The sequence below is a fragment of the Parambassis ranga genome, chromosome 6 (genome assembly GCF_900634625.1).
Source record: "Parambassis ranga chromosome 6, fParRan2.1, whole genome shotgun sequence".
Lineage (NCBI taxonomy): Eukaryota > Metazoa > Chordata > Actinopteri > Ambassidae > Parambassis > Parambassis ranga.
This window is the reverse complement of record NC_041027.1, coordinates 11,766,008-11,793,328: the sequence shown is the minus strand read 5'-3', so window position 1 is coordinate 11,793,328 and position 27,321 is coordinate 11,766,008. Positions and strand designations below refer to the sequence as shown.

Genomic DNA, 27,321 nt, shown 5'->3' with positions numbered 1-27,321 from the left:
TGTGAAGACAAAGCACCGCTACATCAATCCAGTGACGGGGACAGCAGCTGGACAAAGCTTGGCCAGTGCTGTTTCTGAAGGGCTGTTTGTTCACTGTGGGGTCACGAATTGTCCCAGATTCAAACTTTTTCCGCATCTTTTGTGTCCCATGCTCTCCATCTTGGTATCCAAAGTAAATATTCTGACACAATGAGGACAATACTGTCCTTATGTCCTACCTTAAATCCAAACTTGTTGTTACTACTATTGTTGTCGCTGCTCTCACTTTCCCATAAAGTCATGGCTCACTGTGGACACAACCGAGTACCATTTATGCAATTAAAGCACATTAGCTTTCAGAAATAATCTCATTCTATGTACACCATGAGGACACCATGAAAGACGGAATAAGACCCGCCGCATTGGAGGACATTATGTCAGTTTGCGTGTCCGTGCTAGGCTAATTGGATGATGTACGTGTTCCTTTGGCAAACGCAGGTGTAGCTAATGGCTGCATTCCATTCAGGTGTGCCAGCTGGTATTGTGCACGCTGGCACACTGAAATGGCTTACTGGCACACCTAAGTGGAACATCATTAAATGTCATTAGCAACAGCTGCACGCTTTCCAGTCACAGTACAAAGTCTTCTATCAGGTCTTAGACAGGGTCTTAGTGCTGGGGTCAGATCTGTTTGTTGTCTTGTTTTGAGGAATTAAAAGTTAAAAATACTACATATATTTATATTTATATAACCAGGACATTGTTTTAGGGTATAGTCAGACATGGTATTGAAGAAATGGAAAAAAAAAAACGAAAACGAAAACTAGAAAATCAGGTCCTACAATCAGGTCCAGGCATCACTCAGTGTTGCCCTGTGATACACATCTATGCAGTATCTTTGCCCAAAAGCACAATGGGAGGCGTTATCTGTGATAATGACGATGCTTCTGTGCTAATACTATCAGGACAATTACCTGCGATTTTCACAGAAAGCCTCAATTTGAGCATTAAATTGCCTCGGGTGGGATGGAAGTCTGGTTAATGTCCGGCCTGGTTGGTTTGCGTCACACTGCCTCTCTGTGAAATGGGCTCTACAGAGAAACACTGGCTCCTCTATGGTCTTTACACAACGGACCAGTTAACGTTTCCCATTGGGCTGAATGTTAGACATGGAATAAAGACACTGCTCATAAGGGGCTTTCCTAAGCCCTTTAACCACTTGATGAACACTTCTGCAGAATGTTCTGGTTGTTTCTGGAGTTGTTTCTTTGTATGGGTGCTTACACTATACGCAGAGGATGCAACATATTCCCTATAGGGGCCAAAAGCTGCATAAGAAGACAGAACGCATTGCAAGACCGCAACAAGGCTGTCTTAATTTGTAGTTCCAGCCTTTCTGTCATCACAATGGATCCACCTACTGAATGCTTAGTTGCCCATGATTTATTGTGTGCCTGCAGGAAGCTGAAGAGGAAAGTTTTAAATGTGAGTATCGACTGCAGCTGTCGACAGTAGTCCAGCTTTGTGACAGCTGGTGACATAAGTAATAAATCCTCGGTTGTCCAGACTGTCTTGTTTAACAATTCATAGTTCCAGTTTTGTATTCTTTTAAGGAAGCAGCCCCTGGACTGAGACAGACCCAGTGTGTGATTTAGATGTTTTGGGTGCAATACCCAAAAAAAAAGCAAAAAAAAAAAAAAAAAAACAGACCACTCGACAACCACTCATAATGGGTTTTGATGGTTTTGCAGCTCCTATTTCTCATTATTAAGCTCAAGAGGCTAGCTGAAAATCTCAGTGGTCGTGCTATGTATAATGATAGCTATAAAAACGAATGTCATTAAAAGCATCCTTCACGCTCCATCTCATCTTGTTTTCATTAACCGATGCCCTCTTTCAAGTCACACAAAAGGTTTTGTTTCATGTGCCTTCAATGCTGCATCACCTTGACAAGCTTTCCTGCTCAGAAAAGAGGAACATCTGTGCAAAACAACAACAACAACAACCTCAATGTCAACAGATACAGGAAATCTTGATTGTTCATATGTAACTAACACTAGAAGTGTTTAATGTTAGAATTCCTATACAGCCGCAGTAAGTGACTTCAAACATTACTAGAACACAGAGGGTTCGGAGAGACAAGATCGTGGAAGCAGTGAGTGATGGAGAGATGTTGGGGGGGGGGGGTAAACTGCTAGACTTCAATGCGTTCATTGCCCATTGTTGCCAGGCAACTGTTTGACCCTGATATCACAGGAGTCCATGCATACGCACACACACACACAGAAAAATAAAATGAAGTGTACCACAGATAAACTGAAGAAAAATGTCGTTACTCATTAAAACGAATCGAGTAAGCAGCGGCGGCAGTCAGACAGAGACAGTGTGTGTGACAGCTCACACTGAGGGCTATTGATCCAATTAGGCTTCAAAATGACACCTTCTCCTTGGAGACATCTCTGCCATCAATAGCAATCCTACACATTTGCTGTTATCTCGTCAAACATAACCTGATCAATGATTTTTAATACTCTGAGAGAGCAGATTAAAAATCTGGATAATACAATGTATACCATGAAATTGGTGTTTATATCTCAGAGACTGAATCAATTCTATCCATCTGTCCATTTTTGCACTTGGTCTCAAGACCATGATGTTGACATCAGCAGGATTCTCAGTCCAGTTCAGTTCTGTCAGTATTTCAGAGTGGAGAAGACGGGATTGAGGTGAAGGTGCAAGGAGAATGTGATTTCCATATAATTTGTGCACCAAGAGTAGAACATCACACCATAAGTCCTTCAGCACAGCCACACACTCACCAACAGTTCTTACAAGTTCACCTCAAACTCTAAATTCAAATTCCCTCTCTGTCCACTGTGCCTTGTCCTTGCTTCACACTGCAGTCTTTGAAGTGTACAAACCAATTTTTTTTGTTAGTGAAGTGTACTGATGCAGACCCACATAAGGGACATGGAGAGAGAAAAAAATGCTGTATGCACTTTTGTAGGATCCTAAGAGTTCTCACAAAACTTGGAACACACACACCTCTGGGGATGGAGTATGTGCGCTTGGTGTTGAAGGAGCTACATCCCAAAGGAGTGCAGGCAAGGACAACATTTACATGCATTATATCCACGGGAGTTGTTAGTGTTAGCTTGCCATTTACACAAAAAAAACCTCAGGAGAGTTCGGATGAAAGGCGACAGCCAGGAGTGGTGAGAAGGTGCAGTGATGGTGGAGTTCACAGGCGCAGCCTGGAGAGAAAATAATTGCATGTTGTGAGTCTCAGTCAACAACAAAGTCAACACAACTGCCGTTCATGCAGTTTAAACACTACAGTGTGATGATGGTGTTGACATGTTGTGAGATCCACATAGTCCAGAAATCTGTGTTCTGTCATGGGTTTTTCTGAATATAGCCTTGATCAGCCTAAGGTAATCACAGCAGTGTGTTTACATAGCAACGTATTATTAGTAAGAATGCTGCAAAGCAATTCTTCCAAAGGGAGAAAAACAACATCAACTTCATTTCAGAAGTCTTCAAATGTAGATTCAACAATGACACCGCGGTTCAGCACTGTATGAACAGACTCCTGGACAACAGAGATGAGGAGTCCTTAGAGTGCCTGTGTGAGCTCGTTAGGCTTAAGGTTTGGACCCAGAAAGAGTCACAGAAGTGAAAGAAATGGACTGCTACTTCAACCAAATGCATGTATCCATACTGGAGGGAACAATATGTCTGAGAGCCTCCAACATCATTACTGGAACAGAATATCTGAGAGACGAAGACCAGGGACTCTCTGAGCATGACCACTTCATCCCACCTAGACGCACGCCCAACGCTACCCCTCCAACAATTACAGAACCACCCGGCCACACAGGTCCTTGGAGTTCAACTGTGAACCCTGAGACTCAATGTGAGGAGGAGGAGAAGAAGAATCCAGAGATGTGTGGTCACTGCACTTCACTTCCTTTCATGTGCGGCTCTGTCTGTTCTGTTTTTTGTATCAACAAAAATGTGTGGTACAGGAAGAACCTCTTGTATCAATTTTAAGTGGAGGATATTGGTTTAGTGGTTAAGTACATTTTGTTTACTGAAGTCTAGAAAAATATATATTCTTGCACTGGGTGTTGAATGGTCAGAAAAGCAAGAAGAGATGTGATGTGGGTTTGCTTCTTTATACTACGTCTATGGACTCCCTGCTCATTTTTGTTTATGATGAAGTCTTTCATCAGGAACTAGTAAAGATGGAAAGAAAAACCAGCTCAGCACCTGCTGCATGTTGTCTACGGCTTCCAGAAACTGTAGTAAACAGCAGATTTGGCCGGACCATTTAAATTTGTTATTAGAGTTATTTTCCAAAAAGGGCTTGGGAAGTGTTGAGAGTACAGCACACTACTGCCTGTCCATCTGCCTCCATGTCTGTTTTCCTCTTAATCTCACACTCTAGCTGTGCTAAAAAGATGCAATTAGTGAGCAGAGAAACACACACAGACTGGAAAGGATGCATGAATTACTATTGAACAGGGTGTTTGCTACATTTTAGGGAATTTGAAAGCCAAATCGTGTGCATGCTATCTAACTTAAAACAAAGGTCAAATTATTAATGGCCTGCAGTCCCTCAAGTGGCCACTTGGGGCTGGCACCAACTGTGAGTCAATCCCCATAGATCTCCATGCATCTGACTATAACCTGGCTCCACTTGCAGTATCACTACTCGCCCATATTTTAACAACAATCTGTTCAACAGCTGTCAAGACATTTTACTAAAGAAGCCCAACATGGCGACTGACTGCTGGTGCACTCCACACCCATTTGGATAAATGTAGACAAAATTTCATTAGAAACAAATGAACAGCTATGTAGCCTCTGAGCACAGTCGACTTATTGGACTGGTGGAGGCTTGGCCATGTTTCACAGTCAATAGATATTAATGTTGTTTATTTAACAAACATTTTTTTTTTCTTTCATATCAATACTGCTTGTAATTAACAGGCTAATGGCATGAATTAGTTGTGTGAGGGTAGGAAATATTCAATATGAGGCTTCTCAAATGTCAGCAAGTGTACAAGCCCCTGTGTGTTTTACTGCCTCGGTAAATGCCAAACAGCTCCAAGTGTGGAGGAATTACCGATAAACAGGGCGGGCAGCATCAGGGTGATGTTAATCAAATTATAGCCGATAAGAATGCACAGATAATTAACGAAAAAGATGCATATCTAAGCTGCACATATATGGTACTAATTACCCCTGGATGTATGATGTTAATGAAAAATGTAAAATACATATACAAATATAAGGCTTGGAAAATTGCTTCATGATAACATCACTCTGTTTTTTTCCCATCAGCTTGGCTTCCCCAACAATTATCAATAATGAAAATGCCTCTAGTTATTATCAAAGAGACTTATTATGAGAGCGGTTTCACATTTGAGTTGTGCATCTATATGTGGAAAGGTTTATGTAAAAAAAAAAAAAAAAAGGAAAAAAAAAAAAGATTAAATCAATCAGCAAGAAAAAAAAAAATGGTGGAGCCGCGGGCGTTTTAACGTTGGGCAGCCTGCTGATTCAGTGGCTGCCAAATAAGCTGCTGAGCAAGGAGGAACTATGAAGACATGAAGACACACAGATTTCTATACCTAATTAACCGATGCAGTTTCCATCCCTACCGAACTTCTCAAAGATTGACACACTGCAAAAAAAAAAAAAGGGGGGCAGTAGGCTGAAAAAAAAAACAGACAATCATCTGCTGCTTTTTAAAATCTATGTGCAACAGCCTGAGAGAGGCAGACAGAAGATGAGCGGCGTAAATAATACAGGAGGAGAGATGCACATGTGCTGAAATATAAGCTCAGTCACAGAGTTTTGAGTGTTTACCCCTTTGATCTCACTCTACAGGAAGCATCAATTTCTCTGTCACCTTCATCAAACCTTCCTCCTGCTTTCGTCTGAAGGCTTAACAGAAGACGATGATGCATTAGTGTCCCTCATCAAAAAGCTATGAGCTGTAGGAGAAACACCGGCAGGAGAAACAGAGATTAGAGAAGCAGAGGCTTTTGGCGAAAGCAGCTGATGAATCCTTTTCATAACAACTCTTGAGAAAAGAAGTGTGCCTCTTGAAGCACAACTGACTGCGTATCCCTGGTACTGCTTCTGATATCTGTCGAGATAGCATGACTATGTAGCTGTGTGCCCTTCTGTAGTCGCACCCTGCTGATTGAGGCAGGATGCAAAAATGATAGAAAACTGCAGGGAAGAATTAGACGTGTGAACAGCAACGCTACACATTGCATTTTTAAAGACTTGAGATTTTTGTACCATTTCCCCTTTAATAAAAGATGTAGCAGTCTGAAGTCCTGAGGACGAGAAGAAGTAGCACCATCCTAAAATCCTCTGTGAGAGTCTAAATACAGAGGAGAGGAAAAGCCTTGACACATCATCAACTCAATCTTGAACTTCTCAATCAGACGTCTGTGTGTGATGCCACTAATAACTGAAAACCGCCTGCTAGACAACTGCTGGTGTAACATCCCTGATTACGAGTATTATCTAATAAAAGAAAATGTCTCCATTAAAAGAAATTCAAGCCCAACATTATCATCTCTCCCTCAGGAAAATAAAGCAAAAAACTGTGTGTGCAGCAGGCTAGCAAGCTTTAAAAGCACCGGAGTTCTGCTGTTACAGCTTGTTTATGGTCATTTTAAGAACACTGCGCATCTCTCCGTGCCCTTAAACCCTACTCACCTACATGGATGTATGAATTTAGCATGACTCTGCCTTTAAATCCTAAAGCAACGTCAGGGTAGTTCCATAAAATCTAATGTACAGACGGTTGATGTGGCTGGTAATATGCATTAGGTCTTCCTTTTGATCACAGCTATGGCATCACTTCCTCCTCCTCATTATAAAAGATAGGTAATGTAGCTGGCTGCTGCATTTCCCCTGAGGCTTGTAAGATATATTTTAAAGAGCAAGAATAATTAGTGGGCACACCGAGAGTACAGAGGTTCACATTTTAGCAAGGCACTCTGAACATATGAGAAATTCAGATCTAATCCCATTTGCCATTTTCTAGCATGTTCCAGAATTCATTATGAAGAGTTAAATAAACAGAACTCCGTGAGGACCTATTTGATTGCGCCTAATGCTGACTGAATCATTTAGAATGCAGTGCATTAACCATGTGAGGGAACCTGAATAGTTTGTGTGCATGTGAATACATGCATAGCTGAGTGGGAACATGTCACTTCAAATACCTGGAGAGCAGCAGGAGGCGAGGAACTGATCTATTAAACATCCATCATCGCTTTGCACAGATTGTCTAATCAGAGCAGGTATGAAGAATGTGTTCAAGAAAAGCCTCCTAAACATGCAGACAAACCTGCTGACAGGTAAGTTGTATCCACCGTGCCACCTCCGGTACACACAGCCGTGCCTGTTTATAGCACGTGCATCGTTAATTTGCCACATGTTGCCGTCATGATGAACTATATCTCGATCAAATCATCACAAGTGCTTTACTGGGACGGAACAAATGAACGGAGCTTTTAGCAGCTTCTCCATTCAAATCCATTCCTTTACTGCTCCACCTGGATTTTTTTCCATTCGCTTCACCCCCCTGCTGTTATGTCTGACCGAGCCACTCCCACCTGCCTCTCACAGTCAATCAGCTGATTATTCCCGCCCACCTGCACATCTGCATCCACTTACATAATTAGACCCTCTCAGTATTTATGTCACAGGATCACCTTTTAGCAGATTGCATGTTTTATTTTAATCACTGAAGTCTGAAGTTTTGTTAATTTTTGCAAACTCATGGGATGACTCATTACACACTCACCTGCCTGTCAAAAGATTTAAAGACACACTTTTTGGCTTTTGCAAATCAAAGCCTTCACTGACTTCAAAATCTATACCAAGGCCTTACAATATTTACTGACTATAGGATTTATCACTGCCATATCCTTTTTGAGGTTTTGAAACAGCTCTGGCCTCAGTTGTAATGTATACCAGAAAGCCACCTAATAATGCAATTTTTCCAAATTTGGCTGCAATTCACCTAAAGGGTGCACTAATGAATGGAGGTAAATGGCTGAAATGATTATTTACAAACCTGCTTCTGGACAAACATGTCCATATTTTGCTTGAGGCTACGTTTACACATAGTATTGAAATGTTCATTTTGAAAAATGAACATTTCCTTCCCTCTGTTTTCCAAAATAACATCGTGCACACATCATCATTTTCAACGCTCCCAAGAGCCATCATGACTACACCAGGCCTGTGGGTGGCAGTGTAGGAAGAAGGAGAAAGCCGTGCAAGCCAATCAGAAGCCTCATCGACGCAGTCTGGCTCTTTGTGTCAGAAGTTGTTCCAAAGTTGCTGAACCTGGAGATCTAACATGTCTCTGCTCCTCTACATAGTAAGAGGAGCTGTAAATGCAAACACGTAAAAAGTGCTTACAACAACAGAAATGCAAACGCTACCTGGATTGCTTCCATCACTAGACTACAGCCTGCTCTGGCAGCCGTACTACACAAAAAAGGTTGCACGAACTGACGCGCAGACTGCCGCAAACTCTTTGTTTTTACAGATAACCTGTATGTGGAAACAGGGTCTTAATTTAAGAAATATTAGTAATAAATGTTCTAAGTAGCTTTCATCATCCTTCTTAGGAGATTAGAATAGAGTAAAAATGGCAATACATACCATCCACATTCATATACCACACATCTGAAAGACCGGATTGAGCTTCTGTGATGGCTGGAGGAAAAAAAAAAACTGCGACTGCTGCGGCTTCAGAGAGGAAACTGAGAGGACACTTGAATAAAGACACTAGATTTGACTCAAGATGAAGGTGAAAACAAGAGGAAACAGCCACAAAATTAAATTTTAGATTGAAAAGAGAGACCAGCCACCACCAATCATGGAGAATAATTTAAAGGAGAAACATCTCTAAAAAGTAACTGAGATCCTGAGAGATGAAGGTGGAATACTCTGTGTGTGTGTGGGATACTAAAATGAAATTATAGATTCCAGTGTGGGTTCCTATTCATAAAGGAAAATTAATGTTGCATAAAAAAGTGGATGGTGTGGTGAAGGACAGGACCGCCGCTGTAACATGTTCACTAACACTTATATCCTATTCCAGCACAGGCCTTGAGAGCATCCACACCGAGCTTTATATAAGCAGCATTCATAACTTTTTATCACAATCCTCTCTCTCCGACGAGGTGAGGCGGAGAGAATTCAGCCCAGTGTGTGCCCCGAGGCTATAATGCTGACATGATGAGATACTATTACTGTTGTGATCCACTTTGAAACAGGAATCAGTGTTTGCAGCAGGAGCATATGTCGGCGGGTTGTAGTCGAGGGAGCAGATTTTCTCCCCTTGCTGTCGTTTGTGAAAATAAATGATATGATAATTACCTTAATATTGGTGTCACTGATCATGTCATCATATAATGTCTCCCCTTTTTGCCCTGTGTGTGTGGGTGACCTGACAGCTAACAGGGTTAGCAGGTACAGCTCTACTGCCTTTTATTGCTTTTCTGGTGGCTGTTTTCTTTGCAGGCCAGACAGGTCAGGGAGCCTGACTGAAAGGGCTCCATATTGCCAAGGAGTCTGACTCCCACGTGGGACCCTTAGTTCTTCATATTCCCATGCTATTTACCTTTATTTTGTGCTATTTCTTTTCTATCGCTTTCATTGTCATTGCTTGGCTAGACAAAAAAAACAACAAAAAAAACACTCAAGTTATTTTTCACATTGGACAAAAAGCCCACACAGACCCACTATAACAATGAGCTCCTGTGTGAAGTGGCTCCTGTCTGAACAGGCAGTCCCTGTTGTATTTTATTAAAGTGTCTCCACGATAGGGTCCTTCTAAAAACCAAGCTGCAACCTCCGTGGTTGAGGCATGAAAATTGCAGTTCACCCCACAGCCTCTAGGGGATTGTCTACAACGGGCACTTCAGAAGCTTCGTCCATGCATATATTCTGTCTATGTTCTACCCTAACACAACCCTAATTTACATAGGCAATAGTTTTTCATGCTGCATTATTAATCAGGGTTACATGTTTGTTGTCGGAGCCAGCCCTGCTCTGCAGTGGTGAAATTAACACCCAAGCGACCTCACATAACCTTTTTTTTTTTAAATAGCTAAAGGGTTGTGATGAAATAGAAATCATACACTTTTGCTTATCACATACATAATATTAAGACTAATTAGGGTCAGTTTACCCTATGCTGTTCTGCTTGAGCCTCTGAATAACCCTGCTCCCAGCAGTGCGGCAATTTAACCATCTCAGAAGAAGTATTCGCTCTATTTTGATGATTAAGCCACTTAATGAACTTGGTCGAACATGCACTGAATTATGCAACGAGTAGAGAGCACTGGAATCACATCGACCATATATATATATATACAGTGTATATGTTCCTTTGTGTTTACCGTTCTGCCTGGCTGGCTGATGACCTCAGGCTGGTTGCAGGGATGCAATGAACTGAGCTAAACTCACAGATATGACAGTAAAACAACAGCAGTCAGAAAGAGTAAATGAGTAGACATATTAGTAGTTGCAGCTTCTGCCCAAAGTTTGCTTTTTTTTTGTCTGAGAACAGTCATGAGTTGTTTCAAAAGCCTTCTTTCTTTAGCTTGTTTTCCAGTTGAGCACCCTCTGACAGATAGGTCCCTGAAAATAACATCACAGCCATGCAGGAGTTTTCACAGCATTGGCTCCAGATCTAACAGCAGTGTGTACATCAGCGACGGCACCGTCTCCCCCCTGAGATTTAAAACCAGACACATGTATATCGTCCTCCTTTTAAAATCTCAGTGTAAATGTGAGGTCACTGTGACAATAATGGAAATGAAGAGGAGGGGTGGTGAGTCAGATAAACTGACTCAGATGTGCACACACGCAGTCTCAAATATAACTCTACGGCTATTTTTGATTAACGAGCCTTGCTTAAGTTTATCTGAACAGACAGCATTTACCCAGTCGTGTGATTAAGATTATTAATAATGGCAGCATTCCATTTCAGCTGAAGTCTCAAAAGACAGATATCTCAAATGGTTTCTTTCCGGACCCCCTTATTATCACCCTAATGATATTAGTTCCACTGACGCATGCTCTGCTGCGACATGTCAAAATATCTGCAGTAAGAAAGGTCTGCCACTTTACATAATTAGAACCAACGCGTAAACATGCAGGTTACAGCGTGCCCTCCATATAAAACTGTCTCAGACATAGACATACTTGTTTTTTCTTATAATTAAATGGAAATATGTGTGAGAAGAAAAAAAATCAATGCCTGCTGGCACTGACATTTCTTTCCTCTTCCTATTGTTCCTATTGTTAATTAGCCACTGATGGGATACTCCAGGGGAGATGCAAATTGATAGAGATTGCGGGTTTTGTTGTGCATGTAAGTAAAATAAGGTGTTAGAATACTGGAGATGTGAGAATTATACTGTTCTCTTTAGCAACCATTACTGGAGTGGCTAAAGAGAAGCCAACCATAAGGCAGACAGGTCTCACACATAAAATGTGTAATAGAGATATGTGTTGGTTTCACGATAAAGCTGCTACATTGTTTTAGTCTGCATCCCAGCAGATACAAAAGTTGGAGTTGATGATAGAGATCCAGTAAATGCTGTGTGACTTCACGCATAGGATACTCAGTATAAATGCCCATGTGTGATCAGGGTTTGGTGTAAATATACCCGCCAAAAACTAGATAAGGTAAAACTAAAATTGTTTCGAAATAAATAAATAAATAAATGGACGATAGATTTGCAGTTCCTTGCATGACCACTTGAGGCTGATTCCAAAAATGAATCAATCCTAAAAGATCTCAACAACATGTCCTCACCCCATTAACACTTAGAGATACGTGCATGTTCTTTTTTCAAACTAATGTCACATTTTCTTAATGAGGATACCGGATGTACAACTTAAATAAATAGAAAATCTGGGTTAATTTTCATCAAACATATTTAAATATTATTATGGCTTAAAGTTATAGAGCTATAGGTGAACACTGTGTCCGGTCACAGGCTTCCTGCTGCCCACTCATGCTCCACCTAAACATTGGTGATGACACAGATGGCTAATGCATCTTTGTTTAGATGTTAAAGCTAGGGTAGGAGATTTCATTCTGATGCACTTTTTGTTAAATTAGTGTAAGTCTCTTTACAATCAAATAGCAACCGATTAGTTCGGCAGTTTCACATTAAAACGAAGAATATTAATCATCTGTGGAAGCTATAAAACACTAAAAACATCAGCCAATCCTCCAGGTGGACCCTGCACGGAGTATTGGCTGGTTGTCACTCTCTTCCTGCTCTGCGCGCACCAGAGAGGTACGTGCATGATGGCCGAAGTCACAGACCGCAGCTCGTCTTCAGGTAATGCACGTCCATGTGATTGGGAGGCGTGGCTTCGGGGTGAGCTCCGAGAGAAAGGGGCATGTGTTTACTTTCGAAATCTGGCTGACTCTCACTGAGTTTTCAAAATCTCCTACCCTACCTTTAAAACCAGACTATGTGGCTCAATTGTTGGCTGAAATCAAAGTTGTTACATTATTTTCTTGCATTTCCTCACTGACACATGAAACGTGCCCTTTGAGCATAATGATGATAAAGGACGTCTCATTATCCTTATTCCTTTCAGGTCAGACAGAGGCCTGTAATGTCTTGATATCAGTCACTGTTTGTTCTAGTAGGAATTGTATTTAATGGCCACAGAGATGCATGAATTAGTGTCGTATCTAAAACCTTTTCGTGGCCTATGTTTACAACCTATTTCCCATTTTACCTGATTTGTTTTGGTGCATTCATTTGTTTCATGATTTTGCACTTTGCTGTGCTTATGAAGATGGTTATGCATTTTGTGTGTAATTGCTCATTAAGCTGTTATTTGATGGCAGAGGAGCTGTGTGTTCATTTCCGTCACAATAAAAATCCCATTTGTTTCCTGACGTACACACTAGAAAAAGGTAAATTAAACAGTCTTGTGTAGTGTGGAGACGTGTTGTACAACATGTACGTGACTTAAAGGTTGATTCTGTGTGAGGGATTGGTTGAGGGATAGGTTAGATTGAGGAACCCTGAATAATTTCCCAAGAGTTATCCAGACACAAACACCACTCGAAGGAAGACAGGCTGTGAGGTTTACCAGATAGGAGAAAATCCCAACAGTGAACAGATAGCCATCATAGAAGCTTCAGGTAAAATGTAGTCCTTCATTCTGCACTGATAGCAGTGCAGAGAAATGAGACTACAGTCGCTGCACCTGCATGCACAAACTGTGGGTATATGAAGGGAGGCTTGCCTGAGAGAGGTCCAGCTCTACCTATCCTGATGGTCATCTCATCAGAGTCCAAAAACTGGAACGAGGGTTCCTCTGCTTTCTCCTTGGCCATCTTGACGTCAGGGGGAAGAGCCAGGGCCGTGTGGGGGTCAGAACCAACACCCTGAAAAAAACAAAGGGGGCAGTAAAGATCAAAACGTCGCAGGGACTACTTCTGTCTGTGTTTTTTTTTTTGAATGTGTTGTAAGCCTGCCAACCAAATGCTATTTAATAAGGCAGAAAACACAGCGAGCGTTGCCGTATGCCCACAGGTCATCGCTCAACTGTTTCATTAGTCTGTTGATTTAGCTGAGCTATTAAATGGAAACACACCAATTAAACAATGGATAATCACACAAAACACTCAATGTGGGGCCTAAATACTCTCAACACCCCACAAAGAAAACAAAAAGGCTATTTATTAACAGGTGCATGCAGTCATGCAGGAACATTCGATGATTCAGAAATGGTGTTCGGATCCAACGATAGACTAGGAGACTTGCATCAAAGCATAGGTTGGTCAGATGGTAAACATCTCATCTTCTTATGTCTCACTGGGCAGGCAGAAAGGAGGATGATGTGCCTTGCAGTAAGTGTGAAAGGTACCAAAACAGAGGCTAAACGGCTGAACTCTATTAGCAAAAGGGTCAACCGGGGTGGCCGATCTTTGATTAGAAAATCCTAAAGAGCATTTCCCAAGAGGCGCCATGCTGTCTTCATTTGTGTTAGCTGATTAATAAAATTTAAATCCCTTCTTAACACCCCGGCTGACCCTGATCTGAGGATTTTTTTATTTTATTTGATATACTGCATAGTATCTGCAGCCAGCTATGTTTAATTAAATGGTGCAGGTTAATAGAGGTAAATGTTATCTGCTGGTGTGGCTCCACTCTGCTTTCACAGCCAGCTCCCATTCAGTCAATCCTACTTGACATTTATCAGTCATCGTTTTTTAATTTTGTTTGTTTAAAAACATCTTATTCAGCTTGTTCTTGATTGATGGGACGTTGCCACGGAAACCTACTTACATCATCTGTGTTTGTGAACAGAGCCGATGTTTAATTGCTTAAAAGTGGAAGGAACTAATTTAGAACAGCGTCTTCCTGCAAAAGAAGACTAACAGGAGGAGACAGCCTGACAGGACAGGGAAATTACTTTGCATAAGTAATGAGCGCTCTAAATTGCTTTGCTTGCAACTGTTTGTTTTTCGTTGCTAGAAGGTGCTCTTTGTCGACTTTGGTGCATGTTTAATTATAACATACCGCCATTAAATTTCCATTTATTCCAAAACAAAACTTACTTAAACAGAAAACCAATTAAAGGTAAAAAAAAAAAAAACATAAAAACGTCAGACAAATGTCTAAACCTGACAAATAGATTGATTTAGCTGCATCCATCCATTCTGATGAAAACAGACCACACATTCATTAGCAAACCATTAGATGAGTAATGTCTAAATGTAAGGGACGGAAACAAGAAAAACGGCTGGTTTAACAGCAGGTAGAGTGTTGTGAAAACTTTGGAGTGGATGGACTGCACTCCAGTGTTTTCTTACTACCACAAGCTCTCAGAAGTGGACGGCAATCGATAATGTATATTGTACATTTTAGCTTTAGTTTTCTGTTCAAATATGCCTAAAAGGTTCAAGGTCAATATTCTTGATTACTACTGAAACGGCTGCAACAGAGATTTATACTGCGACCGTGGTGCAATACATTTAAAAATCAAAGTGTGTGTGTGTGTTGCTCAGCTTTAACACCTTCAGGGGGATCTGAGCACAAAAGCTGTTTTTATTTTTTCCTCCTGGAGAGTTCCATGTGTTAAAGTATGATCCACCGCTAGAATAAAACCATATGTGAATCCTGCCAATTCCCAGAAAAACACTTCGAAACATCAAACGCTGCCTGTAAAAACGCAGACCGTTTCACGCCGTTGTCACGCCTGCACTTAAAATTCCTAAAATAGCACAACAAAAATTTACTCACAAGAACATAATGGGTGACTGTCAGGAGGTGTTTGTCTGGGAGACCAGACAAATGTATGGAAAGCAGTGTGGAAATATCACATTCATTTGTTGTTGGACCTCCATCTGCTACAAGTTGTACATGATTTGATCCTTAAATGTCTGAATGTATCAAAATACAGATCAGTGGGTGATTCGTGTCCTTACGGGAACATGTGATGTAGGGCTGCCACAAAAGAGTATTTTGATAATCAAATAGTCACCGATTATTTTTGCGATTCTTACGAGTAATCAGATTACACGTATATGTCGTAATTTTCGCATAAGTACAGCTCCAACTAATGACTATTTCAATAGTGGACGACTACTTTGGACCGCTAATTTGTCATTGCTTTATCTGCAACCACCTCCATGCCTAGAGCCGAAACCCTCATGCTTTAAAAGTGTGTGTGTGTGTGTGTGTGTGTGTGCTCACCCATTCCCACATCTACCCAAAATTACTGCCAAATCTTAACACTTGCTCCACACCGAGCTACAAACGGCTCATCCGGGTTTCGAACCCAGGACCTCTTGCACCCAAAACACCAATTGTCCCACTACCCCACAAGCCAGAGAATCATTCTCTGCTGCAAATGTGTTACGGTTGCATGCCATGGGATGGCGTCACTAACGAGTCACCAACTACTAAATTATTTGTCGATACACTTTGCCCTCAAATATTACTTGAGTACTCGACTTATCGTTGCAGCTCTACTGTGATGTCACAGGTTCTGCTGACAGTGGAGGCGTTTAAAGACTTTTTAAAGCTTGACTCATTTTACCAGCCAAAGCATATCACAGGGAAAATACTGTGACCAAGGTCGCAGCTGCATTATATGGCTGGTGGCGATCAGTGACAGGCTGAAATTCCTGAAGTCTTTCCCTTTAAACAGCTGATTGAACACGATCGCACATAAAAAAAAAACTGATGAATGGCCCCTATAAGAAAAAAAAATACAATCAATGTTTTTTTTTTAATAAGAAGAGGCATAAAGCTGGAAAAACAAAGAAAAACATTGTCATGGAAACATTTTCCTCTAAGCTATGAAATCAATTCAATCCGTATTTGTCTTTCTTGTTCTGAGGTTATTACTTACGCCAGAGGCAATGAGGCGTGTGAGTGGGATGCAGCCCAGAAAAAAAAAAAAAAGAAAAAAAGAAAGGAGGAAGTTTGCTTAGGAACTAATGAGTGAGCTGGTGCATGACATTTAGGGATGTTTCTGTCTCACTGTTAGGCTGAAAACACTGACTGCAGCCACCTGCACCAGGCACAAATGTGGTCATTTTATCCAAGTGACCACATTGTAGAATGGGTTAATGTGCATCCAGACTGATCTGATCTGAAATATATCTGTAAAATAATATTTCAATTAATAATAACGTCCTTCCTTTAATGATCATTTGTATGCATGGTATGAGCAGAATCTCCAGAATGTCTCTTATCTATGTGCAAATTGTCACCATGTACTGTGTGATATGTGTGTGGGCATGTTTGAGTAAGTGTGTGTTCAGCTGAAAAAGTGTGTGTGTGTGTGTGTGTGTGTGTGTGTGCTGCGTGACAGAACAGTTCCTGCACCGTCTTGGGAGGATGTTATTAACCTACTCTGGCCTTTGGTGATGACCCATGATATACTCTCATCAGCAGGTCTAGTCTCACTATTAAAATACACTTCCAGCAGTGACAGTCCAGTCCTGTTCATCCCTCGCCCTCTTTCTCTCTGTCTCTGTCTATGTTTCTGCTCTATTGTCTTGAAGATAAAAACCATTTGATCACCTTACTTCAAAATGTGCAGGTGCACAACACAGGCTAGGATTAGCATGTTTGAAGACACGGCTTGATATGACAGAAAGCCAAATGCCAATTTGTGATTATTAACCAAGAGCATAAATCCTTAGAAGAGGAGAAAATAAAAATGAGTCACCGAACCATCGTGTCACGAAATAACAGAACTGTATGTTCATATGTTTGTGAAGAAATAACTGTTATGGAGCTGAACATTAGCTCCCTATGTAGTGCTAACATTAAAACATCTTTTAATGTTAGCAGTCTAAACAGTTGTCTGCGGATCGCACCCTTGTGTAATACCGCTTTCAACCACTAGATGGGCTGGCTAGCTAATAGCTAAGCTAAGGTAGCAACTAGTTTATTTTTGTTTTGTCCAACCAACCTGCTCAAAAGATAAACTCATTTTGCCATTTTTACTTAGTTCACAAATGGATATTTAAATTTGAAATATTGAATCAATTCAACAATAAATATAAAAAAAGAAACTACAAACAATAAATAAATTGTCTGTGTATCCTGTCTCTACTTATATCAGATCTTGGTTTTGGACACCGTCCCAGCTAGTGGTGGTGGTGGTGTTTGTGGTGGTGGTGTTAGTGGGGGCTCACTGGCTTATAATTAAAGCATTTTTACTGGCAGCTCTTTTAACAAACTGTGTGATTTTTCTATTATCTTGGCACAACTGATACTTCACTGATGATATAATACAACATTTTAACAGTGTGGTAACGCAGAGGACTGGTTGAGATGTATGTACAGTATATTTAATAGAAGGTACGTGTGGTTTGCTGTATCACATTTAGCAGCTTGGCCTGATGAAGCCGCCTACTCCTCATTGACTTGTGAGGAGCCTGCTCCATCCTCATGTACATGTGCAGCAGGACTCGGGATGAAAGTGCACCAACTATCTGATGTTGATGTGTTTCATTCTGTGCCAAAGCTGGAGCGTGAGTGATTTCTCAGGAGCAGACATGTCGCACAGTTTATTTACAAGCGCCTTTCCTCTCTGTAATGATTCTGTTTTTAAAGAGGAACGCACACACACACACACACCTCCATCCAGGTGCAGAGCAACAAATTAACTACATCTAATCATGGATAATTTGCCAAAATGTAGGTCTATGCTTGGAGCTGTAAACACCTGTGTTCAGCTGAGAACGTCCAACATGGCTACCCAGGATTTAAAAAGAATAAAAATTAACTTACATCTAGGATCACACAGACTGATGCTCCCCACCTGTGAATGTGGCACCTGGTTTCAAAGTCCTACATTAATTTGAGTTGTTTTAACTACCCCACAGCACACTGTGTGATTGCCCTTTTCAAACCCAACTTTTGTACTAATTCTGACTGCTGGCGACTAAAGAAAGCTCCCTCTGATTCAAACGTTCACCTTTCAGCTGACGGAGAGGTCAGCAGAACTGTCATTAGCTGAGGCTTCTACACTGTAATTAACCTCTTCATTCACACAAGCTATTAAAAATAAATGCACCCCATATCACACGTGTATTACCACCAGACAGCTGTAATGCATTCCCGCTCTTTCATTTGCCTTTTTTTTAATAAATTCATTTGCATCTTAATAAATAGAGACCACTGCTCTGTTTCCTCTAAATTACCAGTCGCAGTGTCACCCTCTTCACGGGTGGACCTTTTAGCCGACGACGCCGGCCCGCAGAGACACGGCCGCTCAGCGGCCTTTTCTACCCAGACTGAACAGCTGACATTTAGAAATAATCAAAAGGAAGGATGGCCTTTTTTTTCTACAACATTATTATATATAAATGCATGATAATATCAGGAGACCAGGCAAAGTTGTTTCATACGACTTCAACATATCTGTGCACCCCATTTAGCTTTTCTCCAAAGAGCAAAGTAAATCTCTTGAAATTGAGTTGTGAGCTTTTGCAGGATGGTTTGAAATATCATTAAGACAAAGACGGAGCAGTTAGCGTCCAGACGAGGAGGATAAATTACTCTCTCCTGCAGCTCAATGCTTGAGTGACTGTGTGTGGATCTCCTTTGATAGAGAGGAGGAATGGTGAGAAAGTGCAGAGATTAAGCCAACGGGCAGCGCACTACACACACACACACCCCCTCTCCATTTTATCTGCTCATCGGGAGTGTTGTAACAAGCTGCACAAGCTGGATAATATGGATTATATGTTGCTAACCACATTGTTCTAGGCATCAACAAAACAGACTACAGAGAGACCCTGACTGATACTGCAGCTACAGACAGCCATGTCTAAAGACTAATGACTTCTCCTCAATTGTCCTTAACTTAAACTTAAAATACACCCATTTGAACATGGCTGAGGGCCCACAGCACTACAACCTGGGATGTTGCACAATGCAAGTCATTATTTTTAGTAGTAGGAGGGACAGTGGAACCCACTACAAACCCTGGCTGCACATCATAGCCTCATCTAAAGTCAGGATATTCAGTGTTTTATTTTTAATCTAATTTGGATAATATGTTGCACTGTGTGTTTAATTATGCCACAGATTTGTCATCTCCAGGTTGGTCTAGACTCCAAAATGCTGCAGACAAAAATCGTCTTCCTCCCATGTTTGCTTCTCCTCACTGGGCCCTGGTAAAACCAGGATTATAATGACTGTCTTTTCTGCCTCAGCGAGCTGCTTATCCCTATCTTAGTAACCTTTTGGGCACACTGGCACACTGTAAACTATATCCACTACTCCTTTTTTTAATTAATACTGCTCTAAAAGCTGGCTCTCCATTTTATCTCTTTATGTATTTACAGTAATGTTTGTATCTGCAAGGCTGCAAAGTGACATTTTTCTGCACTCTCACTTTACATTGCACTGTGTTACTGTCTATTTTTTTTTACAGCGCTTTCAAAAATGAAATTTTAACTATACTAAAGCTGTGCACACATATGCATCACACAGGCATTTACTCACATTAGTATAACGAGATCAACGGATTCAGTCCTGATGAAGCACTACCCGTTTTGTCATCGTTAAAAGGACCACGTACACAAAATATTGACATGTCATTATTGATCAGCACATGAACAGATGATGCCCTAGAACAGTGTGTATTGTGTGTGCATGTGGGCTGACATCCTGTCACATGAGATGAAGTCATCTGGTCTGGCACCGAGCTCTTAATTAATGAGCTTTTAAACTGGTAGAGACTGGAGGTTTGACATGAATAACACACAGCTTAACACACACACAGCTTACTACACACACACACACACACAGTATTTGTGTGTGTAATAAGGTGTGGATCCTGTTGAGTATGGATGGTGATAATTATGATTATGATGTCAAACGGACATCCTGTTAAACACTGTGAAAAAGCCCGGAGACGTGAGAAACACCACTAGCTTTGTAAGGTTACAGTGAAATTCCAGAGTCTGTTTCACTCTCAAAAGACTCACTTTCAGATCATTTCAAAAGGTGATTCTTAAAGGAACAATAACTAAAAAAAGAACCAAAGAACAGGCGATTTGCCAGTTGTCTACTGTTCAGACTACTACCGTATTTTTCGGACTATAAGTCGCACTTTTTTTCATCCTTTGGCTGGGTATGCGAGTTATACTCCGGTGCGACCTATAGTCCGAAAATCATGGTATGTAAGATTACTTTGATCACCTAAATGAGCATACAACATGCCACATGTGATCAATAATACATCCACCACACATGACATTATGCTAATACAACATATGCCTGTATGCAATGCAGTGGACTTAAGCTCAGGAGTCCAGGATTCTACAGGAATTCCTCTGAGGTGCTTTCAAGGTTTCCTAGAAGTCTCTCATAGATAAAATGTGTTCTTCCATAATGGCTGCTCTTCAAAACACCCAAAATACATTGATAAGGTGTAATTTTATTTAAAAAAAAAGTCCCTGACTATAGCTACACTTCTGTCGGTCCTCGTGACCAAGTTTACTTTCTTCAATTTGTCTTGAGACAACAAAAGAGAAAACCCTGCTGTTTCTGATGCTATTATTCTGAAACAGAAGGCTGAAAGTCAGTCCTTCCTGTAGTAAAACTACCTTTGACTCCTGTTATTTTATTGATTTTTCCCCCCTCACAAACATTACACTGCATACCAGATTATTTTTTTCAAACAGATTCTTCAATGTGTGGTTCAGATCAGAAGCATGGATGCAGCAGGGGATTGTCTTGTTGGGAGTATGTTGTTTCAGGTCCATGTAATGACAAAAAACAACAGTCGAGGAGGGCCTGCTGAGCCTGAAGGCTGATCCGAATTCAAAATACATACAGATGTTCTCTGTCAAATCTATTGAAACATGGTGTTCTAATTCTGGGAGTTTGTTTTGCTTTTAACGCTGAACCATCCGGGAGGTCCACTGTTGGAAACTTCAATTGACAAAAGTGGGAAATTCTGACATGAGGTCAATATTTCAGCCCTTGAAAATCAAACATGGGTACGCATGTCTTTATCTGCATCTTTATGTGTTCATGGGGACAGGGACTCATCCCAATTTGTCCCATAAAATGTGTTTAATATGAAGTTGTGTGTTTCAAGACGAGCTTCACCAAACCCAACACAACCACATTGACTAAATAGGGTGTTTTTTTGTATCATGTGGTCAGAAATCAAGAGTCTCTGAGGATCTTTGCAGGTTATCAAGTCGAGGTTAGCTTGTCAATAGATTATTCTTGCATGCACATGAAAGGTGAACAGTCACTTCCTGCTGTTGTCTGCCTCTGTTAGTTGTTGTTTCACATCAAACAAGCCAATAACTAGCAGTACTTTCTCTTAGGATGCCAACTGGATCAGATCATTTGTGGTTCAGCTGCAACTTGTCTAAGATGGATGATGTGATGGATTGATGCAAGTTTGCAAATACACTAAACTTATAGGTAGGGTAGGAGATTTTGAAAACTCAGTGAGAGTCAGCCAGATTTCAGAGCTCACCCCGAAGCCACGCCTCCCAATCACATGGACGCGCATTACCTGAAGACGAGCCGCGGTCTGTGACTTCGGCCATCATGCACGTACCTCTCTGGTGCACGCAGAGCAGGAAGAGAGTGACAACCAGCCAATACTCCGCGCAGGGTCCACCCGGAGGATTGGCTGATGTTTTGAGCATTTTATAGCTTCCACAGATGATTCATATTCTTCGTTTTAATGCGAAACTGCCGAACTAATTGGTTGCTATCGGATTGTAAAGAGAAGTTACACCAATTTAACAAAAATCTCCTACCTTACCTTTAATACCAAAGCAGTACATGACAAAGTAGACAATTCCCAGTATTTAAAAAAACACTATCTATCCCAAAAGCGGACATTTGCTGCACATCACTAGCCAACCTGCATGATAAAAACATAATATATATAATAGAATTCTTTACAGACCACCTTAAAAATATCTGTGCTCTGCTGGGAAGACAATTGAATATAAATACATTGCTGCTGGTTTGCAGCAAAATATAACAGTCTGGCTAATAGGTGAGTAGTAATATCATTTAAGGTCATAAATTGGTGTTAATTAATTGTGGTAGTAAAACATGAATATTCAGGATTATGTAAAATTCAATAAGGGGGTAAAAAAAAACCTTCAGCTAATAAACCAGCAGAGAAAAAATATTAAAAAATATAAAATGGAAATTAGAAGCAAGCATACAAGGTCAGAACATTCTCTTCAAATTGCTCTTCTGTGAAACACTTACATATCTTTGATCTGCCACCTAATGCCTTTCTGCTTATTGCAATGAGAACGTAGGAGTGATCTGAAGGAAGAGCTCGAGAGAAGTCAAAACGCTGAAATCAAGGGAAGCGCAGCCTTTTTTTTCCACAGATACACACCAGGAGCCGGGCTGACAGGGGTAATTATTGAAACGCCGGCTGGAATGATTAATGAAAGTGTGTTTGTGCAGCACGGCAACAAATCTTCAGGGTCCAATATCCTGCTCGACCTTCTGTTTATGCCTCATAAACATGCGCTGTCATCATCTGTTTATGTGTACATGCATCCCAACCACACATAAACACGTGCTGTGTCTTCAGGGGTTCCTATATGTTTTTATTTTCCCACTCATTCACTATTTATGTTTAGTAAGGAGGTACAGGGATTCGCCTTCATTACTTACACATTCATTTGTAAACATGCCAGCTTCGGCTATGTTATGCAAACCTAAAGCTTTCCAGTTAGCAGTGTTAAATTTGTTGACGAATCATTTTCGTCATGGTTTTCGTTAACAACCTTTTTTTGCTGATAAAAATGAGACCAATCAGAGCAAGTTTTGTTTATGGAAGGGAGGGACGAATCAGGAGACGGCGGCAGAGAGCCAATCAGAAGTGATCTCTCTGCGTAAGGACGTTACCCCGCGATGCTGGAAGAAGGCGTACTCATGCATGGTAACACAAAACAGGAGAAGAACAGACACACGGACACGTTTGATGTCAAGACAAACAAGACGGTTTGCAAACCGTGTGGAGCGAAAAACACAAACGTGAAGCGACATTTGCAGACGAGTCGTCTTAACTTCCGTTCAAAGATACACGTGACAAAATCTATAAATGAAGACACTGCTGCTGATGGTTTTACAGCATGCGCACTGTTTCTAAGTTGTCACTGAAGTATTTTGCTGTAGTTATGGAGTATTCATGAAGAAGGTCATGACTGAACAGTGTATTCAGGGAGAGCAGCTCACTGTTTATTGGTTCTTTTGTGAAAAGGTAACAGCAATTAAATAAAGAGGTGTTTGTTTCAAATAACACAACTTAAATGTGCCTGTTTTTATTGCACAATCAAACCTTAATTATTTCATGAAAAAATATATATTTAGTCGACTAAAACTAGACTAAAAGTTAAAAAATGTTGATGACTAAAATGTGACTAAAATCAAATGACATTTTAGTCACAAGATTAAAATAAAAACTAAATCAGAAATTGCTGCCAAAATTAACACTGCCACTTAGGGGTCTATTGAGCAATTTCTATGGATGCTAATACTAAGTTTTATTTTGTCATTTTAATCAAGACTTTTCTTTATCCAATCATTAACAGCTACAATTTCAGGCGGTTGTTCACCTCAGTAGCTAACGCTAATAACTGTTGTCTGGACTATCAACGAGGAAGACGAGGTTGCAGGACCATCACTTTCTCGTTCATGGCACCTGTACCAGCACTATTGTGGGTAGGAGCAACAAAAAACCCAACAGGACTGCACATGCGAACCACAGGGGGAGCCAAGGAGCCATTTTCAGCATTAAAACCCATTGCATTGCTTTTAGAGCGTTACAAAAACATTTCTTCACTTTTGTTTTCATTGGTGATCAGGTTGTGGCATTAAATGTACTTGTTAAGGTTTGAGGTTGTAGTTTGATATCACACACAATCATGATTCCATGGCGAACATCTCAACCCCCCTAAAACGGAGCTGTCGTCGGCAACAGAAATTGACATGCGTTGTTTAAAACTACCGTAGCTCTGGTTATGTTAGCACTATTGAAAAGATCTCAACGGATTATGAAAGTTGATGAGAGTTGATGTAAAATAGTTTGAGTTTAATTTTGTTATCTTGTTATTAGTTTGGTTGCCCAGCAACCAAACTCTTGTTCTTCTTTTCTTTATTATTATGTTTGGTTGCCCAGCAACCAAACTCTTGTTCTTCTTTTCTTTATTATTATTTTTCTGTACGTTTTTTGGCTCAGCATATCTTCAGAATGCATGGGCCGATTCAAACCATTCAAATATCAAAAGATTCAGCTCATTCAGGACATGTGTGGAAACCGTCAATAATAACTGCAAACATTATAATATTAAATTAAACATTTTCCATGTCTTTGGTTGGCTCAGCATATCTTCAGAATGCTTGGGCTGATTCAAACCATTCAAACATCAAAAGATTCAGCTCATTCAGGACAAACCGTCAATAATAATTGCAAATATTCAAATGACCGGGGACTTTTGAGGTCTCTTCTTCTGTTACCATGGTGACAGACTGATGCTACTTGATGTTACATGATGTTGCCATGCAACCAAAAAGATTCAGCTCATTCAGGACATTTGGGGAAACCGTCAATAATAAGATATTAAACATTTTCCATGTCTTCTGCAAAATGCTACTCCTCCTACAAAGTACAAGATAGAGAAACCATTTCTGCTGTTACCATAGTGACAGCAGTTTGTTTTTTGGTAAAAACAAACTTGCTGTGGCAACCAAACTTGCATTTTCTTCAGGAAATGCAAGTAATTCTTTATGCATTTGACCAGGTTGGTTTACAGTCTGCAATCTCACCACTAGTATATTTACACACTGTTCTGAGCATTTATAACATAATAACTAATATGCCAGCTTTTGAAAGTTATATTTCATCTGTCAAGAAAAACAGGTAAAATAACTAATACAAAGAACATTTTTTGACAGAATCATTAAAAAAAGAAGGTGAACTGTTAGTAGTAGTTAGTAGTAGTGAAAGGGTTAACTACATAGATACAGCCACTGGTGGGCAACCTCTTGGTGTCTTAGTAAGTAGTCCATTTAACATAAAGCACAACAACACAGTACCAACAGAGAACCATACTGGAGTTTTCAAATCTGCACAGGCATGGAGGATCTTACACAACAAGCAAAGCACTGAAAATACCACATTTAGAAATACCACATTTTTTTTTTTTTTTTTATGAACTGAAGCCCCACACGTATTATAAAAAACAAGAGGAGTCTGACATTTACAGTCCTCAAAGATCCCTTTTCCTGCTGCAACCTGAGCTTTCTAAAACAAGACTTTTTTTTTACTGAAGTTTCTCTGTGGAGTCTTGAAAGTTTCCCTCTGAACTTCCTGCCTGCTACATCTTATGTTCCAGGCAGTGAAGAGTACACTCGGGGATTCAACAACACGACAGTCCAAAGAAAAGTCACCTTGCTGCATTGATTGTTATACAGAATCACTAGTGACACTCCTGTTGTGTGAGGAATTTACTTATCTTCAAGACTACCTCTAGTAGTCCCAGTCCCCCTTCACCATCAGGGCCCAGCTCATAGTATTATTATAGAAAAGATAAGACAGGATTTCAAAGTGGAGGATGTATCGGAAATTAAGCCCTAAAGGAGTGTTTTCACACGCAAACATGCAGATAAAAAAGTCAAACATGTCTCAGGGATCAAATAGGCCCCGGAGAAAAACTAAGATCAAACATTTAAGATAGAGAGGAGCCAGAGGGGCTTTTTAAACAGCTGTCAGTGTGTGTGTGTGTGTGTGTGTGTGTGTGTGTGTGTGTGTGTGTGTGTGTTTGTGTGCGTGCGCTAAATGAAAGTAGGACATTTTAGGTAGTTTATCCAAATTTCACTTTCAAATCATGATCAGATGAGGAAAAGGCTCACTTTTTTTGGCCTTTTGAGTCAAGACAGAGAGGAAGAAAAGGGGGGATGAGCTGCAGCACAGTGCCCAGAGTGGACTCGAACCTGGGTCCCTCCAGTGAGCACTCTGTCTCAGCTCTGTTAAACAGGTTTTAGTGGCCTTTACTGGTGAGCGTGTTGCAGAATTTGACTGTATTTGAGGCAAAGGCGTCTTTTTATATTCTCCTTGACCTTTCTTTTTTCTTCTGACCTTCCATTTTGCTGGGCATTTAAAAGTGTAGGGCAGTGTGGAAGCTATGCACCACAGCCCAGGAGCTCATTCTGCCTTCCTGTTATATTACTATATTATCACTGACTTTCTTTTATATCAATTAATTTAATGTGGCTTGTAGAAAACTGATCCACTTATATATATATATATATATATATATATATATAATTACCCATAATAGTATAATTAACTGGTGGTGCCATATTTCTGAATAGTGTGGAGGAATTATCTACATTCTTTTCTTCTCAGACATTCAATCTGTTTCTCTTTATGAATATTAAAACAAATTATAGGTCATTTCACAGCTTTCTCTGTACAAAGGCATCATTTTGTTTCTGCTGTCTCCACTGACAACAAGACTGACCTTTGACAGAGAACTGTGTAGATGCCATCATAAGGTTAAGCCTCTTTTGTAACCGTAGACAGTCTTCCTTTCCTCCCTCCAAGATAGTGTGAACTCTCTTTGGAGACACAGATATGAACTTAGTGTCTGGGTAAAAGGAAACAATATGTGCCCTGCAGTAAGAGACCACCAGACCTTAAGACCTTAACTGTCTTTGAATCACACGTGGTAGCCTTGAAAATGGTCGGGCTTGTTGCAGATCGAAGTGG

The 27,321-nt window shown here is 40.5% G+C and overlaps 1 protein-coding gene across 2 annotated transcripts in view; it reads right to left on the bottom strand.

Annotated features, from left to right (window-relative positions):
* Positions 1–27,321, bottom strand: part of slc39a11 (solute carrier family 39, member 11) — an 87,634-nt gene that overhangs the window by 18,908 nt on the left and 41,405 nt on the right. The window contains exon 5 of one of the 2 annotated variants that reach the window (XM_028408641.1): positions 13,318–13,459. In XM_028408641.1, the coding sequence (XP_028264442.1) occupies positions 13,318–13,459 (142 nt within the window). The remainder of the gene's footprint in view (positions 1–13,317; positions 13,460–27,321) is intronic. The other variant, XM_028408642.1, reaches the window with a different exon arrangement.